We start from the raw sequence: 18,671 nt of genomic DNA, 5'->3' as shown, positions 1-18,671 counted from the left end.
ATCCTTCTATTATACTTTCACTTTCTCACCTTAACCTTTGCCCCCTATTATCTGACATTTCCACCCAAGGAAAAGACTCTGACAATCTTTCCTCCCAATAATTTTATATACTTCTCAGGTTGCCCACTCGACCTCCAATGCTCTAATGAAAGCAATCCAAGTTTGTCCAACCTCTCCTTACAGCTGATACACTCCACTCCAGTTCAGGCAACATCAAACATTCTGGTCTGGAATTTTCACCCTGATATCTTTACAATGAGGTAACCTACTTCCTCACTGTTCTCAATGATTTCCTTTCTTCAGAAAGAACTATTTAACATCTAACACCAACCACAACTTCTGCAAACTGAAAATCAATTTGTTTTCCAGAATGGGCTTTTCCCCTAAGCAATAAAAGTTCAATTCTGGTTCTTCTCTCTGAAAGCAAGCTAATTATCCTCGATATTTACCCTGTCCAGGAGCAAACTTTCCCAATGCAAACAAATTGCCATCAACACTCTAGCGATTTTTTTTCACTTATGCTAGATTTTTTAAAAAATGGCTCCACAAATGCTGACAAGTTCATCACTAAAATCCTTCATTTATACAGATCCAAACCCACATATTACTAGTTTAAAATCTCAACTCTAAAATAGTTAATATTGGTAGATATTTTATACATAAATCACAAATCTTCCATTACAGCCAGAGTTTTGAGTTGATTAATACAATTAAAATCCTGAGGGCTGCTGACAAGATAGATGTGGAGAAGATGTTTCCTCTTTTGGAAGAACCTAGAAGTAGATTTAAAAATCAGTGCTCGCCCAAAAGGAGTAATTCAAATTGTTTTGCCTGATGGTTGCGATTTTGGGAACTCTTCCCAAAAATGTGATGGAAGCAGGCTCTTCGTTTTTTTTAATGGCAGAAGTGGATGGATTCCTGGAAGACAGAGGGGTGAAAGATTTTCAGGATGAAGTTGATTTGAGGTCACAATCAGATCTTATCCATGACCTTATTGAATAGCAGGGGGGGCTCAAGTTTGAATGGACTACTGCACCTAAACCATATGCATGTTTTAAAAAAAAGCCCTAAAACCTTGTTAAATTATCAACTTTGCTTTATTAAACTCTGAAATACATATCCAGTTCACATCATTTGCTGCTAAATTGCCAGCAGCATATTAGAAAAGATATGAGAAAATGTATTATGTGTGGGAATCAGTGTGTTGGCCCATGACTCTATCTATTATTAAGGTAGACAAATCCCCAGGACTGGATGGGATCTATCCCAGGTTGCTGAGAGAGGCGAGAGAGGAAATAGCTGGGACCCTGACAGATATCTTTGTGGCATCCTTAAACACAGGTGAGGTGCCGGAGGACTGGAGTGTTGCTCATGTTGTCCCCCTGTACAAGAAGGGTAGTAGGGATATTCTGGGTAACTACAGACCAGTGAGCCTGACATCAGTGGTGGGAAAGTTGCTGGAGAAGGTACTGAGGGATAAGATCTATTTATATTTGCAAAAGAATGGGTTTATCAGTAATAGCAACAGTTTTGTGTGGGGGAGATCGTGCCTTACCAACTTAATAGACTTCTTTGAGGAAGTGACCAAGTTGAGAGATGAAGGAAGGGCTGTGGCTGCCATATACATGGACTTCAGTAAAGCGTTTGATAAGGTTCCCCATGGTAAAATAATGGAGAAAGTGAAGTCACGTGGTGTGCAGGGTGTTCTAGCTAGGTGGATAAAGAACTTCTTGAGTAACAGGAGACCGAGAGTAGTAGTTGAAGGGAGTTTCTCGAAATAGAGAAAGGTGAGCAGTGGTGTCCCACAGGGGTCAGTATTGAGGCCACTGTTGTTTGTGATAGATATAAATGACCTGGAAGAGGGCACTGTTGGTATGATCAACAAATTTGCAGATGACACGAAGATTGGTGGAGTAGCAGAAAGCTTAGGGGACTGTCAGAGAATACAGGACATTATAGATAGTCTGGATAGTTGGGTGGAAAAGTGGCAGATGGAGTTCAATCCAGGCAAATGTGAGGTGATGCATTTTGGGAAGTCTAATTCTAGAGCGAATTATGCAGTAAACTGAAGAGCCTTGGGAAAAGTTGGTGAGCAGAGAGATCTTGGAGTTCAAGTCCATTGTACCCTGAAGGTTGCTGCACAGGTGGATAGAGTGGTCAAGAAGGCATATAGTATGCTTGACTCCATTGGATGGGATATTTAGTATAAAAGCTGGCAGGTCATGTTAAAATTGTACAAGACATTGGGTCGGCCGCATTTAGAATACTGTGTGCAGTTCTGGTCGCCAAATTGCCAGAAGGATGTGGACGCTTTGGAGAGGGTGCATAGAAGGTTTACAATGATGTTGCCTGGTATGGAAGGTGCTAGCTATGAAGAGAGGTTGAGTAGGTTAGGTTTGTTTTTTTCATTAGAAAAAAGGAGATTGAGGGGGAACCTGACTGAGGTCTACAAAATCATGAAGGGTATAGACAGGGTAGATAGAGGTAAGCCTTTTCCCAGGGTGAAGGATTCAATAATAGCTTTCAAATAGCTTTAGACGTGAAACGTCTAAGGGGGATACACACAGCAAATACTTTATACAGAGGGTGATAGGTGCCTGGAACACGTTGCCAGCAGAGGTAGTAGAGGCAGGATTGTAGATTCATTTAAGATGCGTCTGGACAGATTCATGAGTTGGTGGGGAACAGAGGAATACTTAGGAATTGGGCGACAGGTTTAGACAGTGGATTTGGATCAGCTCAGGCTTAGAGGGCTAAAGGGCCTTTTCCTGGGCTGTAAATTTTCTTTGTTCTTTGTTCCATAACTTAGCCCATCATCCACCAATCGACTAATTCAGGGCTGACAGGTAAGTATCTTGCCTTAATATAGGCCTTGACCTTGATGGCTTCGGTCATCAGAAGCTGTCAGCCATTTTAGTTGTACCCTCCTTTAGGATGGGGGTCAGGGGATCCAGAGGAAGAACCGGGAAAGGACTTTCAAAAACCACCTCCCTGCTAGTCTCCAATGAAGGAGATGAGTTTTTTTCTAAGACCAACTCGCCCTGTTACCGACCCTTCTCCCTACCCCTCTAACCACTTCCAGTGAGGGGAACATCATTTCTTTCATTTTTAAAGCTTTAAATAAGTGAATCAAATCCATGTGAAGTACAAGTTCTATTAAGAGAACTGTTTCTGGTTAAACCAAACATCTGAATATTGCCATAACATTCAAATCAAAATAACCCAATTTTCACATGTTTTGTATATTTGGCTTGCATTTTGATATGCTCATATTTTCCATGAGAATGATTTTAAATTCTTATTTGTCATTACCATAATTAGCTTTGTTTTGTGTGGTGCATCATTTGCTCATTGACTTGAAAGTACAAATGTAATTTGCCGGAGCTATTGAGTTTACAAGATTTGCAATAGATTTGAACAACTGAAATCACTTCTTCTATGTGAATGAAAATAAATTATAATTGAAGCACCTTAATGCTCAAGAGATATCTTGCAGGTTTTCTTAAAAGGAGGTACAGCTGTTTTATTATCCAAGCTGGATAATGTATATTGCCCATTTACATCACAGTGATCTGGGAAAATCTCTTGTGCCTGCAAGTCCAATTCTGTGAAGTTCACTCAGAAGGAGAACTGACAAGATGCAGACAAACAATATCATATAATGGGATGTAGGTTTGCTCACTGAGATGGCAGGTTTGGTTTTAGATGTTTCATCGCCATACTGGTATAATCATCAGTGAGTCTCCCGATGAAGCACTGGTGGTATGGCTCACTTTTTATTTATGTGTTTAGGTTTCCTTGGGTTGGTGACACCATTTCCTGTGGTGGTGTCATTCCCTGTTCTTTTTCTCGGGGGTGGTAAGATATGACCCATTCTTACTAGTATCTTTACAAACAGATGAGGAAGGACACCACTTCGACTGGGACAGCACATCCATCCTTGGACAAGCCAAACAGAGACACATGCGAGAATTCCTCAAAGCATGGTATTCCAACCGGAACTCTTATCAACAAACACATTGACTTGGATCCCATTTACCACACCTGAGAAAAAGAACCGGAAATGACATCACCATGGGAAATGGCATCACCGCAGGATATGATGTCAGAAACCCAAGGAAACCTAAACACATAATAAAAAACGGACCATACCACCAGTGCTTCATCCAGAAGCTCAGTAATGAAGTGACCTAGTGTGGTGACAAAACATCTGAAACCAAACCTTCCAGCTCAGCGAGCAAACCTGCATCCAGAACCTCAACCTGAGCTACAAATCTTCTCAAAGCTCGGTATCATGTAACATTGATAAATCACCTTCAATTTAAATTTCACAGACATTGTAGGCTGGAATAGCACCATTATATCCATTCCATTCCCCGACCATTACATTTTGAACTTATTAATTGCTGGTATTTTTAAAAACCAAGTGACACTGGTACAATGGTTTCAGAGCAAGAAGGGTCAAAATAGTCAGTTCTCAGCTTGAGTGAACTGCACTGTTTTGTTTCTAATTTCTGTGTGAAATCAATTCTTTTCCACTATCAGTATGGAGTTAGTCACTATCATATATACACAAAGGCTTTTGGCTGTAACACATGGCCACTGCTCCACTGGAATCACCTGGCTCTTTTGCACGTTCTTAACTTGGAATTAAAGAAGTAATCAGCTATGTTCAGCTGATTCAGCATTGCATTGGAGGTTTGTTTGGCATTTGACAAATGAGTGCAGAAGCTGTGCTATGGCCATCATCTAAAGAAATTATTTGGGTTTGAACTAAAGAACGGCTTCTCCCATATTCTTTCTCTCTTTCAGGTTCACGGAGGGATAAAAGCAGCTGCAAAGTGGTCTTCCCAGAGCAGGAACTGCGGGAGCGACTGACAGCCCAACAATACCATGTGACTCAGGAAAAGGGAACAGAAAGGTATAACTGGATGGAGTGAATGAGTCATATCGTCTTAGAATGTGCATCATGAAATCATGTTATTTTAGGTGATAAACAGATACTGAGGGATTAAAATGATGTGTGTACTTCCAATCTACACCGGATTGGTGCTGTGTGTCACATTAGTTCCTAGTCTAGTGCACAAGACTAACAGCTGGTGTTTTATGCAAATTGAAAGCCTAATGCATGATTCAAGCATCTTTACTAATAATTGATCATCCCTGATCACAGCAAACGCTATGCAGGCTACAGCTAGTTTACACTGGTGACAGTTGACAAAGCTAAAGTCTTCAAAGAGACTACTGGATGCTGATGCTCACAGGGTCTGTGGAGCTAAAACAATAGACAATAGACAATAGGTGCAGGAGTAGGCCATTCTGCCCTTTGAGCCTGCACCACCATTCAATATGATCATGGCTGATCATCCTTAATCAGTATCCTGTTCCTGCCTTATCTCCATAACCCTTGATTCCACAATCCTTGAGAGCTCTATCCAACTCTTTCTTAAATGAATCCAGAGACTGGGCCCCCACTGCCCTCTGGGGCAGAGCATTCCACACAGCCACCACTCTCTGGGTGAAGAAGTTTCTCCTCATCTCTGTCCCAAATGGTCTACCCCATATTTTTAAGCTGTGTCCTCTGGTTCGGCACTCCCCATCAGCGGAAACATGTTTCCTGCCTCCAGAGTGTCCAATCCTTTAATAATCTTATCTGTCTCAATCAGATCCCCTCTCAGTCTTCTAAACTCAAGGATATACAAGCCCAGTCGTTCCAGTCTTTCAGCGTAAGGTAATCCCGCCATTCCAGGAATTGACCTCGTGAACCTACGCTGCACTCCCTCAATAGCCAGAATGTCTTTCCTCAAATTTGGAGACCAGAACTGCACACAGTACTCCAGGTGTGGTCTCACCAGGGCCCTGTACAGCTGCAGAAGAACCTCTTTGCTTCTATACTCAATCCCTCTTGTTATGAAGGCCAGCATGCTATTAGCCTTCTTCACTACCTGCTGTACCTGCATACTTACCTTCATTGACTGGTGTACAAGAACACCCAGATCTCTCTGTACTGCCCCTTTACCTAAATTGATTCCATTTAGGTAGTAATTTGCCTTCCTGTTCTTGCCACCAAAGTGGATAACCATACATTTATCCACATTAAACTGCATCTGTCATGCATCAGACAACTCACCTAACTTGTCCAGGTCACCCTGTAATCTCCTAACATCCTCATCACATTTCACCTTGCCACCCAGCTTAGTATCATCAGAAAATTTGCTAATGTTATTGCTAATACCATCTTCTATATCATTAACATATATTGTAAAAAGCTGCAGTCCCAGTACTGATCCCTGCGGTACCCCACTGATCACTGCCTGCCATTCCGAAAAGTAGCCGTTTATCATTACTCTTTGTTTCCTATCAGCCAACCAATTTTCAATGCAAATTAGTACTTTGCCCCCAATACCATGCGCCCTAATTTTGCTGACTAACCTCCTATGTGGGTCAAGCGGTTGTCCACCGCAATAGTGGAGCTCACCATCTCATGATCTTACCTCGTCTCTTGACCTACAGTCAGTCAATTACTTGACCTTACGACTTGATCTTCACCTTCTATATGACCATGACTATGCATCTCGGTGCATGATTGGCATCTCCAGTATACTTTTTGCATCTGGAAAATGCAAAAAAATGAATATTGCTTGATTTCTTTCACTCATCAGTTTTGATGAGGTGTTTCATAGTGCCACTGGGTTCTTGCCAGACCTTTCAATGGCCTTTCTACCAGAATTAAAACAACTTCCATGTTTTCAGATCTCTCACTTCATTGAAATAAGTCATTTTGATAGAGCAACTAAACAAATTGCCTTTACTATTATGATTGATAACAAAACATTGTGGAGTTCTTCTGGTCTCATTGTTTCACTTTGCTAAAGTACAAGAGGTAACAAAGTAGCAGAGTCTGAAGTCTGACTGCTGACTGCTTCTTTGGAGTCTTTCTCCAGATCCGAAAGAAAGCTAAACATAGAGGGAAATGGACCTCTGCCAGTGATTAGTTTGAAGGTGGTCATTGTGTGTTCAGATGCTAGGCTGCCAAAATAAGGTAGCGTAATTAAGCCCATTTTTGAAGCACATGTGGAGAAAGTATTTATTGGCTCATTTGCAGTTGGAATGTCAAAAATGTTCAATAACTACCCTCAAATGTCTGCAGTCCTTGGAAGCTAGCCCTCATTGCTGTTTTTTAAAAACAAAATTCTCACCCTCTTCCAAGGCTCTGTTAGGTGGCAATGTCGAGGATCTCAGCTGATTTTAGTGCTGAGTTGACGTGCCAAAGCTAACTATTTTGTCTACTTTTATAGAGTAAACTCTGGCACACTTATTCAAGTACCTCCAATCCAAGTTTATTAATGATGTAACTGCTTGTTTCCATTCATGCCTTGCAAAAGCCTTTTTACCACACATGGGGTCCCAGTTAATAGGCTTCGCTTTCTTCCTGTCACAATATACTGTTTGAATTTACTGAATGTGATTCATTTGCTTAGAAACTCCAGAAGTGTGTTGGCAGCAGACCTTAACCTCTATTCCTGAGCTTTGAGCCAAAATGCACTCTGCTGTGTACCAAATCGCCAGAATGATTCAGCATGCACAGTTGCCCAGAGATTATCAATCTTTTTTCAAGATCCTGTTTGTAAAAATGGAAACTGTTATAGTAATAGGGATGAGACTGAAGGAAATGAGACATAAAATTACTTGCTTCAAAACATTGTATAAAACAACATTGCTTTATAATTAATGCATTTGCCCTTCTAGTGCCTTTACGGGAGTGTACACACTGCACAAAGATAAAGGGACCTACAGTTGCGTGGTTTGTGGAACTCCCCTTTTTACGTAAGTATAATAATAACATCTCAATAACAGGCAGACTTCCCATTAAATTCTTGTGCCCTGTATACACAGAATGACCAAAACAACAATCATATAAAAATATCCTACATGTGTTGGTATTTGTTATTGCACTCCAATCCTGTTTCCAAGTTGATACCTACAATTCTTATGAACTGAAATCCATTGCAAGGCACTTAGGGGGAGGGGCAAAAAATAACAACAAGACTCCAAACTTATCATAAACTTTAAAAGCTAAACAAAAACAGATGGCAGGATGCAGCGTTTGGCATAGTAAAGCTCCATCTACTCATCAAATGTATTGAGCAGTTGAAAAAGAATGTTGTGGATTGATAATAAAACTCTGTCCAGATTACCAGTGTTACTCCTTTAAACATTCAGGGTTCCGCAGCAACTTTATTGTTATTGAAGGTCATCTGGCTTTAATAAACTTTAGTAGTTTTTCATTTATGATATGATTGCCTCTTGGCTATTGTTAGCTTTTAGCTGTACTAAGTGTGTTTTTTTACAAGTAGTTAGCAATTCTGATTACTATGTCCATTAATGAAATCATACGTAGAATGTATTTTTAATTTGTGTTGAATATTTCTGTCTTGATGGGTGGGATATTGGTACATTGGTTTCCTTTGTTTCATTACTTATAAGGTCAACATCTTCCTTTATTGTCAATTATCCTCCTATACATTAGAAAACAGGCTCTTCATCCAGTCCCTGAGGGTATGATCTGTATCACACTGGATTACCTCTGCAAAGTTCCTTATACTCTCAGACCATACATAACACTGCAGAGGAGAACCTGTTGTACATGAATCAAGAAGATGACACATCAGCTTAATGAAGTATAATACACTAATCATGGAGTCCAATATGGAAACAAGTGCAAAATTGTTAGTTGTTTGAATTGCTTTAATGTTTCAATAAATCTTGTTTTTGTAAGCTTTGAAAGCACCTTATAACCTCATCAACAACAATTTACATTTTTATAGAGCCTTTAATGTAGTAAAGTGTCTGATCTCTCACAGAACAGTGTCAAACAAAATTTCAAGCTGACCCTCATAAGGAGATATTAGGGCAGGTGACCAAAACCTTAATCAAAATGGTAGACTTGAAGAAGTGACTTAGAAGAAGAGAAGGATGTAGAGAAATTCAAAAAGGTTATTCCAGAATTTGGGGCCACATCAATTGAAAACCCTGCTGCCAAGAGAGCAATTTAAAATTGGCCAGAATTAGAAAAGCAAAGATGTGTCAGAGGTAAGAGATCTGATGAAAAGATGTCGATCTGAAATGTGAACTGTTTTTCTCTTTACAGACGCTGCCTAACTTACTGAGTATTTCCAGAAATGTTTTCTCTTTAGTTCAGATCTACAGCAACCACAATATTTTGCTTTCTTATCTTGGAAGGTAGTTAGGGGCAAGGCCATGGATTGATGAAAGATAGTAATTTTTATAGTTGAGACATTATTTGATTGGGAGATAATATGAATCAGTGAACACAGGAATGATGGATGAATTTGGTGGACTTTAAGATATGGGCAGCAGAAGTTTGGATAAGTTTAAGTTTATCTACTTATATTCTTTGATTTATCTCTACTGTTATCATATAATTCTACTAATGAATGGTATAATTGGACCAAAATATAATCACTACTATTCTCAAGTAATTGATGACTGATCAAAACTCAGTAAAGTTGCAGCCAATGTTTACTGTTTTCTGTTTTTAACATGTATTAATCTCACTGCAAGCAATAAACAATAGTGTGCATCTTGACAGCTATTATTGTTAAATATCAAAATTGCCATCCAAAAGTATAATTAACCACTATATATATAATATCCAGATGATTTGAAGACTATAATTTTGAAATTTCACTAATAATTATTATAAATTGCCCACACTTCTCATCTGCAACTTGAATATCCCACATGCTGTCACAATCAGTTTTAATTTGGAAGTTCTCAAATATTTTTTCAAGCTATAATTATGTATTAAACTATCCAGATTTAACTGATCTGCTAGGAAATAAAAACATGCAGGCCGTGAATTGGGCTTGATTGCCTCCACAATCACATTCCTGATATATTTTCACTTTATGAAAATGTTTAAAAATTACCCCACTTACTCCTAGTTCCATATTAATACTGCAATAAGGAAACCAATCTAACTCAAATTAGATTGGCCACCATAAATCTCCAAGGATATTATTCTAACTATTAGATAATCACCGAGGCAGCTTTATATGTTCCAAATGTTGTCTGGCAAACATGCAATTCTAATGCTCTTCAGAGCGGAATATATCAATTCTTCAACTCTTTACACCATGATTCTTGATTATCTTATCCCTCTGTCATTCTTGTTCCATAACGTACACCATGTACACTGTCATGTTTATTTTGTTGAGAACAATACAAGTTTCTGTTATATGATATTGTGCAATGCATGTCTTTGCAGACTATTACCACAGTCATCTACCCCAAATAGACAAGTCAAAACAAATTCAAATCACTATATCAAATGCTGTCATGAAGGTTTAAATGTAGTAAGTGAGTAGGAGATTAGTTGATAAAGCTACACACTGATTTAAAAATATAAGCGAATTTTTGCCATCATTAGTTCAAATTTGTAAAAGAATATTTGTCGCAACTGCATATCTGTCTCCAGGAGCAATGATAGACAAAGTTTGGACAACTTAAAGGTGAAGGCAGCTATTTGTGATTTGAGAATGATAAAATTATAGAGATATTTTACCTGAGTAAAATTATAGAGATATTTTTAATCTATGAATAGGGAGCAGGAGCAAGTCATTCAAACACCTGTGCATGTTCTGCCATTCAATATGATCGTGGCGAATCTAATTGTGGTCTCAACACATTTTTGCCAATGCTTGATAATCTTAGATCAATGAGGGATGATGGGAAAACTTTTGTTAGATCCAGTACTCTGCTTTTTCAAAAACAGAACTGCATTCAACTGTTAATGGAGCAAAAAGAAATAGTCATCTGTTTGAGGTGGAGGTCATTGCCAAAGTGCCAATGAAAAGTGGGGAGGAAATGGCAAAGAGCAGTAGCCTTCATTATTAAAAATAGGATTTAAATTAGTTGGTCTTATTCTGTCATTGGTTAAAAACTTTTTTCTAAAAAGCAAAACTAATTGGGAAATGATAGCGTGATTTTGTAAAGGACAATTTGTGCTTGACAAACCTAAGTTAGCATTTTAAGGAAATTACAAAGGATATAGATAAAAGGAATGCAACAGTTATTGAATATATAGATTTCTACATGGTGTTAGGTGCAGCATAGAAAATTAAGGGACAATTTTTGCAGTAAATGTAGATGGATATATAGAGGAATATTAAAGAGATGGAAATCAGCAAAAAGAAATGTGGGTGCCATTCAAGTTGATAAAATGCAGGTAGTGACATGCCTCAGGATCTATGCTCAATTTATAACAACAACTTATAGAATGCATTGAATGTCCCAAAGCATTATATAAGCACATTAGTTAACCAAGTATGATGTTGAATGATGTGAGAAGGTATTGGATCAGGCTTGGTCAAGGAAGTAAGTTTTAAGAAATACCTTCAAGAAGAAAAGTGAACTTGATATGCAGAGAAGTGTAGATAGGGGATTCCAGTTAATAGGGCTTTCAAAATAAGAACATTGTAACAGTTTTAATTGGGAATACACAAAAGCCTAGAATTGGATTAAATATTTTGGAAGGTTAGGGGCCTGGGGAAGATATTAGAGATAGGGAGGGCAAGCTTATGGAAGAGTTTGAAAATGAGAGTGGGATTTTTAAAATCAAGACATTACTCAATAGGGCGCTAATGTAGGTTGAGCAGGGATTGATAAGGGAACAGGAACTATTGTGTTTAGACATGGGCAGCAGAATTTTGGATGACCTCAAGTTTATTGAGTACAAAGGTAGCAGTCCATGGAGTAGTCAGACAGAAAGGTAGTGAGGGCACGATGGAAGATTTCAGCAACATTTGAGCTGAGACCAGGTGAAGGTGGATGATGTTACAAAGATAAAAATATGAAGATTTGCTAATGGAAGAGATAACTAGCAGAGGCAACTGGTCTTTTTGCCTCAACCTTGCACTTGTTGGGGATGAAAGTAGAGGGAAGAAGAGTTCTTAAATATTGTTTGGAGTCAAGAAAAGAAGCTAGGTATTAGTTATCTTTACATTCTAGGATTATACTGGATTAATAAGCATCTTTAATAGGCTCAGAACTTGATGAAGTTTGAAATGGTCCAGTCTATTCTCATGTAATTGGCTAAACTATTTGACTACCATGTCCTTTCAAGTCTGGGCCCCTGGGACGTGTGTGTCCCTGATTTCTGTTCTCTTATTGGGGGTACGGCCAGAGTGAGAGTTTGAGAGTGTATTGGTTTCATCTGGGACTAGAACACTAAAGGTGGAGGCGGCATGTGGTTATGCACTTAAGTAGCAACAGAAACATTGTGGCAGGTAGAGATCCAAAGGTTGGACAGTTGGGATTTTGAAAGAACATGTTTGGCTGTGCATGGTATCGAGCGGATGTATCATATGTAAGAGGAGCAGGGCTTTTGTGCAAACATTTTGTACAATATTTTGACTACATATAAAATGTGCATCAATTTCTGAGAACCATCTACCCCTCCCCTTTACACTCTCACAACTTTGTGGGAGCTATCAAGGAGCAACAAATTAGTTCATATTGGTGTTCCATGCCTCCAATGAAACACAGATAGTTATACTAGGGTGAGATGACTTTTCCTGGTGTAAGGAGATATCCAGTAAGGTCCTTCTGCTACCTTAGGGGGGAATTTGCAACACCAACTGAATATATTTATGCTTTTAAGATAGGAAATCATCTCAATGCATTTCAGAGGTGTAAAAGGGAGAAAAAGTAGATAAGCTGGAAGATGGGATATTAGGCAAAAGTGAGGACTGCAGGTGCTGGAGATCAGAGTCTAGATTAGACTGATGCTGGAAAAGTATAGCGGGTCAGGCAGCATCCGAGGAGCAGGAAAATCAGGAATGAGGTGAGGGTATTAGTAGAGTTGATTAAGTGCTTTTTGTTTAATATTTTCAGAGCCATAACAGGAGGTAAGGAAAGTGAACAAGTGCAATGGTTTTAGAAAATAAATTTTGGAGACTTGGACTCTTGTCACATTAGTGTGAAAGGAGGGGATCCATATTTTATGAGAGTGTTAAACATCAATAGTAAGAAACTGAAATTCTAGTAATGTTGTTGTAAAACACTTCCACTGACCAAGTATATATGCATCATTATGTGTGATTCTGATTCATGCTTTAGCAATTTAAAAAAAACAGAACATTCATGCTATATTTGAGTTCTCTTCTGAGAATTTAACTTTGTTTCAGCATCTTCCTGGTGTAGTCTTCCAACTTGAGATTATACTCTATAAGAATGACTTGCCTGAGCTCTAGTTAAGCAGTTATATGGCTCTTGCTTCTTCCCCGCCCCGCCCCACCACCTACCTTTGACTGTGAAGCATTTGGTTCAAATCCCTTAAGAATATAGCACTTGAGAAAACCGGCAGCTTCATTGTATCATAAGTGGAGATGCAATAAAATATCAATAAAGTCAGACTTTGAAAATTAATCCTGCTTTTCTTTTTGCTCCATTTATGAAAACCTTCGTTATAACTCAACTTTTAATAAAAATACTGTTATAACCTTTACGTGCACTTCAGTTCTCCCTGTTGCTGTGGGGAATAAAGATTAATGCCTCATTCTCAGGTAGTTTAATACATTTTATTGAACAGTCTTTATGCATGTAACATCCTCTAACTGGCTCCTGCTGAGCTACTCTTGTACCTTGCTGTGGCAGCTGTGGACAGATATACAACTGAGTGTTAACGTGTGATATAAATCTGACCAGAGCATGCTCACTAATTGGTTCGAGAGTCCGGTATAGACAATGCTGTCTTGTAACAGCTTGCATGGATAGGCCTAGTCTGAGGGTTAATTCTGCTTGACAGCAGATCAGCAGCATCTTGAGTGTAATTACCCAACAGCAGTTTTCCCACAGCTGAATGGAGGGCTTCAAAGGCTCCTGAATTTACAGCTAGCATTAACTTATATCTGAAACATGATGTTCCCACAAGGACAGAATTTTTTCCTTTTAAAATGTATAAATTGCCTAGTCAGATAGCTATGCAACAAATAGTGAGAAAGAATTACATCTGGCTTTGAGCTACTGCATTTTAAGATCTACAGAAAATCCTTACATACTCAGTTACTGAGTATATTTTCAGAGCGGCCAAGTTTATAATATGATTTAACCTGCAATTTACTAATGCATCAAAACAACAGAGATGGATTAAAATAATTACATCACTAGGATTAACATTATAAATGTAAAGTAATAAGTTAGTAAGAGCAAAAGTCTCTTCAAATTTTAGAAAAAGAATTATGAGAAAAGTTCTAGGAGTGAACAGTTGGGAACCAGATTGGTCATGCTTTTAAACAGATTTCACCAAAATTTTGAGATCAGTCCAGTGGGGGTTATTCACTTCTTTAAAGTTTATCTTTCATTTGTTTCTTGTCAATTGTTTCCTCCCCCTCCCCCCTTCCCAACACCTTTCTCTCAGAAGATGCTCTAGTCAGATTTACATCACACGTTTAACACTCAGTTGTATTTCTGCTGGAATGTAGTTCCATGGGCTTAAGGTGCTTTCTGGAACCTTATTCAAATCACATTCTTCAGTGAGCTCTTTAACTGCTGATTGCATCACAATCGTGTCTTTCTGTAATCTTCATCCAACATCCACACAAGTAACCCCCCCCCCCCCCCCCCCACCCCAGGAAGGGGCTCATAGGAAATGAATCGCAAATGAGAATTCTGGCTTATTTTTCGCTCCCCACCCTGAAGCAACGTAAGAAATTATACTCTCTCCCAACTACTGCTGCAGGTGAGGTCAGCCAAGCACAAACTTCAAGCTGTAATACTTAGCTCGAGTGGGTCAGCTACTCACTTTGTCAGTTGATAAGCTCAAGTCCTGACCAAGACTCATGTTTTCATTTCACAGAAGACTTCAGTTAAAAGCCAAGGAAAATAAATAATCAGTGGTTGAACATGCCACGATGGCATGGAAACCTTCTCAAACCTTCTCATACTTCTAACATTAATCACCTCCCTCATTTGATTTATGATCTTTTTCATGAGGTATGCAGTACCAGTCAAAAAGCTGGTTCAGTTCCTGAACTGAATTAGCTGGGATAGGAATACATTCGCACGATTAGAAAGATAGAAAAAAAATTGCACCAACGAAAGCAGCCACTTGGTCCATTGTGACTATTCCAGTTGAAAAGTGGTATCCAGCCTAATTCCAACTTCCAGCTCTGTTGTCATGTATGATGCAGCATCTCAAGTGCATATACAAGTCCTATGTATTTGAAGTGTGATGAGTAACTCTGCCTCTATCACCCTTTCATGCAGTGAGTTCCAAACCCCACTTCCTCGGTGTGAACAATTTACCCCTCAACTCATTCTTATTATTCTAACCATTATGCCTGTTTGAATATTGACATCTGCTAGGCTTTGCAAAATTTAATATCTCCCAATTAAATTTTGCTCCAGTGTTATTCTAGAGAGAACAATTCTAGCCTATACATGCTTTCTTTATATCTAAAATTCCTCATTCCTGATAACTCCCTTGTAAGTCACTGTGTCCTCTGTATTGAGTGTTGACTTGCTGCTGATGAAAAGACAGGTCAGTATTTTCACTCCTGATTGACCCTTGCTAAAAAGTATGTACAGGGCATCTGTTGTCATTGTATGAGGATAGAACATGATGCCTTCCATACTCTCTGTCAATTTTAACTGCTGAAACCACTTGGAATGAGGGCCTGAAAGCTACCTGCGAGAGAACAGTACAGGTACATTCCTACAGTTTGTGATCTAGGAGAGGAGAATTTTAAGGGATATAAAAAGCCAAGAGAAGCATTCTCTGTTTGAGATTCCAAACAAATTGTCTACAGAGTACTTGGAATTTGTTGTATCACAATAAAGAGCCTGTGCCATTTTCTATTCTGGGATCAATGGCTTGATCAAAATGGTCACGTATTAGTATAAAATTGAAAATGTATTTCCTTTCTCATATAAAACTTGTGCAATTTGCATACCTTCAATACTTGCATAAGCGTCGGTCCTTGCAACTAAAATAATTTTTCATTTTATAGGTCAGCAACCAAGTTTGATTCTGGATCAGGTATGGACAATTTTTGAAGCTAAGTAAATCATTGTCAGTGTTTTTAATTAACTGAATTTTTAGAGCTTACAACAAAAAGTGTTATAAAAATGTTTTTATACTTTAATATATGGATTTCCTACTTGTCTGGAATTGGGATATGTGGTCAGTGTTTTGTCATTGCCTTCCACGTTAAGGGCAGGGCAACATCCCAAGTCCACTTCCACTGGAAGGGTTATTACATTGACCTAAAGTGGTCTAACTGCACCAATTTAGAGAATTTGAATGGCATTTGCTAATACCTGACAAATGATTATATAAACAAAGTTCTAAAGGATGACTGGCATCTACATTAATTTTAACTTTATCAAGGAATAGACATCTAGGAAAAAATGTAAGAACTGTCCAAACAAAAAGCTGTTACAAGACCTAATTCTATTTGCATTCTTTTGTCTCATTAATTCATATGTAAAATTACAGTTTATCAAAGGATTTCATGAAATTACGAGCAAATATTTGAATAAATAAATGTTCTAAGAAAAAAATGTTGTCCGTGAATGTCCAGTATGTATTACTGGAAAATGCATGCAGGCAAATTAAAGCAACAAAATAAAACACTCTTACAGACTAGTAACATGCACACACATGTACACCAAATACGGCATCTATAATCATTTGTGTAATTGTCTTATTTCAGACTGATAGCAATAAAGTAGTGCAAAAGACAGTTGACTCTGGTTTGGGGTGGTGGGGGGGAAGGGTTGGAGTTTAATTCCATCCTCCGAAGTGTGTTTGGAGTGGGGGGGTGCTTAATCAGGTGGGACCGCCACCTTCCTCCTCTCCCCAACAAGTTCACCATCTGCTAATTGAGACCCTTCAGTGGGCAGTTAGTACTCACTCAAAGGCCTCATCCTGCTGCCTCTGATATCCAACCAGCAGCAGGCAGGACAGTTGACCCACAGCAAACCCAAAAGCACATATGTTAACAGGCTCCAGTGGGGCTGTTGAAAGATGTGCATCAGGTACTTGCCTTTGTCCATGCCTCTAAACACCCTTTCCATCCCCTCTTGGATTCTCAGCCTGCCCTCTTTCATCTGTGGCTTAGATGCCCCACTGATCCCAGGCCTCTGGTGGGTGCATTGAAGGCAACTCCTACCACTACCCCATCAGTGCTATGTGCAATCAAGAGATGCTGGCCTCTGGTGTGGGCACCTAAGGGCCCCTGATACCGTGGTTGGCCCAGCACTGGCCTCAAGAGTGCTTGATTAGCACTTAATAGAGCAAATGTTTCCTAAAAAGGTGGCAATGTAAATCTTTCACCTGCACCCTAGCCTTTGCATGGGACCCCCATCTCCTGAATGAAGTTCAGTTCATGGTGTTCACATGTAATTTTGGAATATATTGTCATATCACCTGCAGGATTGAACACCATGAGTTCGAGGATGCACTTTATCATCCTACATGGTGCAAAGCAGTGGTCCTCAACCAGATGTCCACAAATGCGCAAGTGACCTGTGAAAAGATTTCAAGGATTCCTGCAAAAATCATTGGAAAATTACGCAGCTTGCAGAGTGTATGCAGTCTGTCCACATCTCTCTCCCTCTAGTCTTTTAATTGCACGCTCAAACACCACGACCATTCATGTGAGCCACCAGCAATTAACTGAGCTTTGCTGCTCTGGCTGCAATACATTACCACTAAGCCTTGCCAAAATCTCATTCTGGTACCCATACCCCTTGACTGAACTGACTGCACTCTGTGCTCTCAGATCCAACCCTGACTTTGTTATTAAACCTCACTGACAGGGGTGGTGCTGTTGTTTTTTGGCATTCTGACCTCTACATTGCAGAGGCTGAGTGCCAACTCTCTGACTCCAGCTCCAATCTCCCATGGTGTGGTTCTGGTCCAGGGGAACATCAGGCCATTGCGTTCACTACAATCATCATCCTCATTTCATCTGGTGATCTCCCCAGCGCTGCCTCCGAGTTCATTGTCTCCCAACCTCGCACAACTCGCTTCTACCTCCTTCCCAAAATCCATAAACATGACTGCCCAAACAGACTCATTGTTTCTGCCTGCTCCTCATCTCTTCCTATGTCAATTTGGTCTTCTCTCCCCTTGTCCAGTTGCTTCCCAATTACATCTGCGATTCATCTGACACCTCACATGAGTTTCAGAATTTCCAGTCAGCTCCAGCTGCCTCCATTTTACCAAGGATATGCAGTCCCTTTACATATCTCCCACAAGGTTTCAGGGCTTTCTGCTTCTTCATGGAAAAAAGACCTGAACCATCCCCATCCACCACCACCCTCCACCACCATGTGGAACTCGTAATCACTTTGAACAACTTCACTTTTAGCTTCTCTTACTTTCTTCAGGTCAAAGGGGTGGCCATGGATACCCACAAGGGCCCCAGTTATGCTTGTCTGTTGGTGGGGTATGTAGAACATCCCTTGTTCCAGTCCTAGTCGGCTCCCACCGACAACTCTTTCTCTGATACGTCAATGATATTATCAGTGCTGCTTCCCTCCGTCATCTGAAAGTGGAAAAGTTTATCAATTTCGCTTCCGGTTTCCACCTCAGTCGCACCTTCACATAGTCCATCTGAGTCTGTCCTTCCCTTCCTCGA

At 39.5% G+C, this 18,671-nt stretch overlaps 1 protein-coding gene and 1 long non-coding RNA gene across 8 annotated transcripts in view; one reads left to right on the top strand and one right to left on the bottom strand.

Annotated features, from left to right (window-relative positions):
- LOC140457867 (uncharacterized) overlaps positions 1 to 18,671 on the bottom strand; it is a 132,314-nt gene that overhangs the window by 21,256 nt on the left and 92,387 nt on the right. The gene's annotated exons all lie outside the window — the stretch shown is intronic.
- The window catches only part of msrb3 (methionine sulfoxide reductase B3), a 147,328-nt gene that overhangs the window by 41,949 nt on the left and 86,708 nt on the right, over positions 1 to 18,671 (top strand). For all 5 annotated transcript variants that reach the window (XM_072551593.1, XM_072551589.1, XM_072551588.1 and 2 more), the window contains 3 exons: positions 4,813 to 4,921; positions 7,750 to 7,827; positions 16,035 to 16,063. In XM_072551593.1, the coding sequence (XP_072407694.1) occupies positions 4,813 to 4,921; positions 7,750 to 7,827; positions 16,035 to 16,063 (216 nt within the window). The remainder of the gene's footprint in view (positions 1 to 4,812; positions 4,922 to 7,749; positions 7,828 to 16,034; positions 16,064 to 18,671) is intronic.

The sequence above is a fragment of the Chiloscyllium punctatum genome, chromosome 32 (assembly GCF_047496795.1).
Source record: "Chiloscyllium punctatum isolate Juve2018m chromosome 32, sChiPun1.3, whole genome shotgun sequence".
Lineage (NCBI taxonomy): Eukaryota > Metazoa > Chordata > Chondrichthyes > Orectolobiformes > Hemiscylliidae > Chiloscyllium > Chiloscyllium punctatum.
Note: the sequence above shows the minus strand (reverse complement) of the source record. Positions and strands in the feature narration are given on the sequence as shown.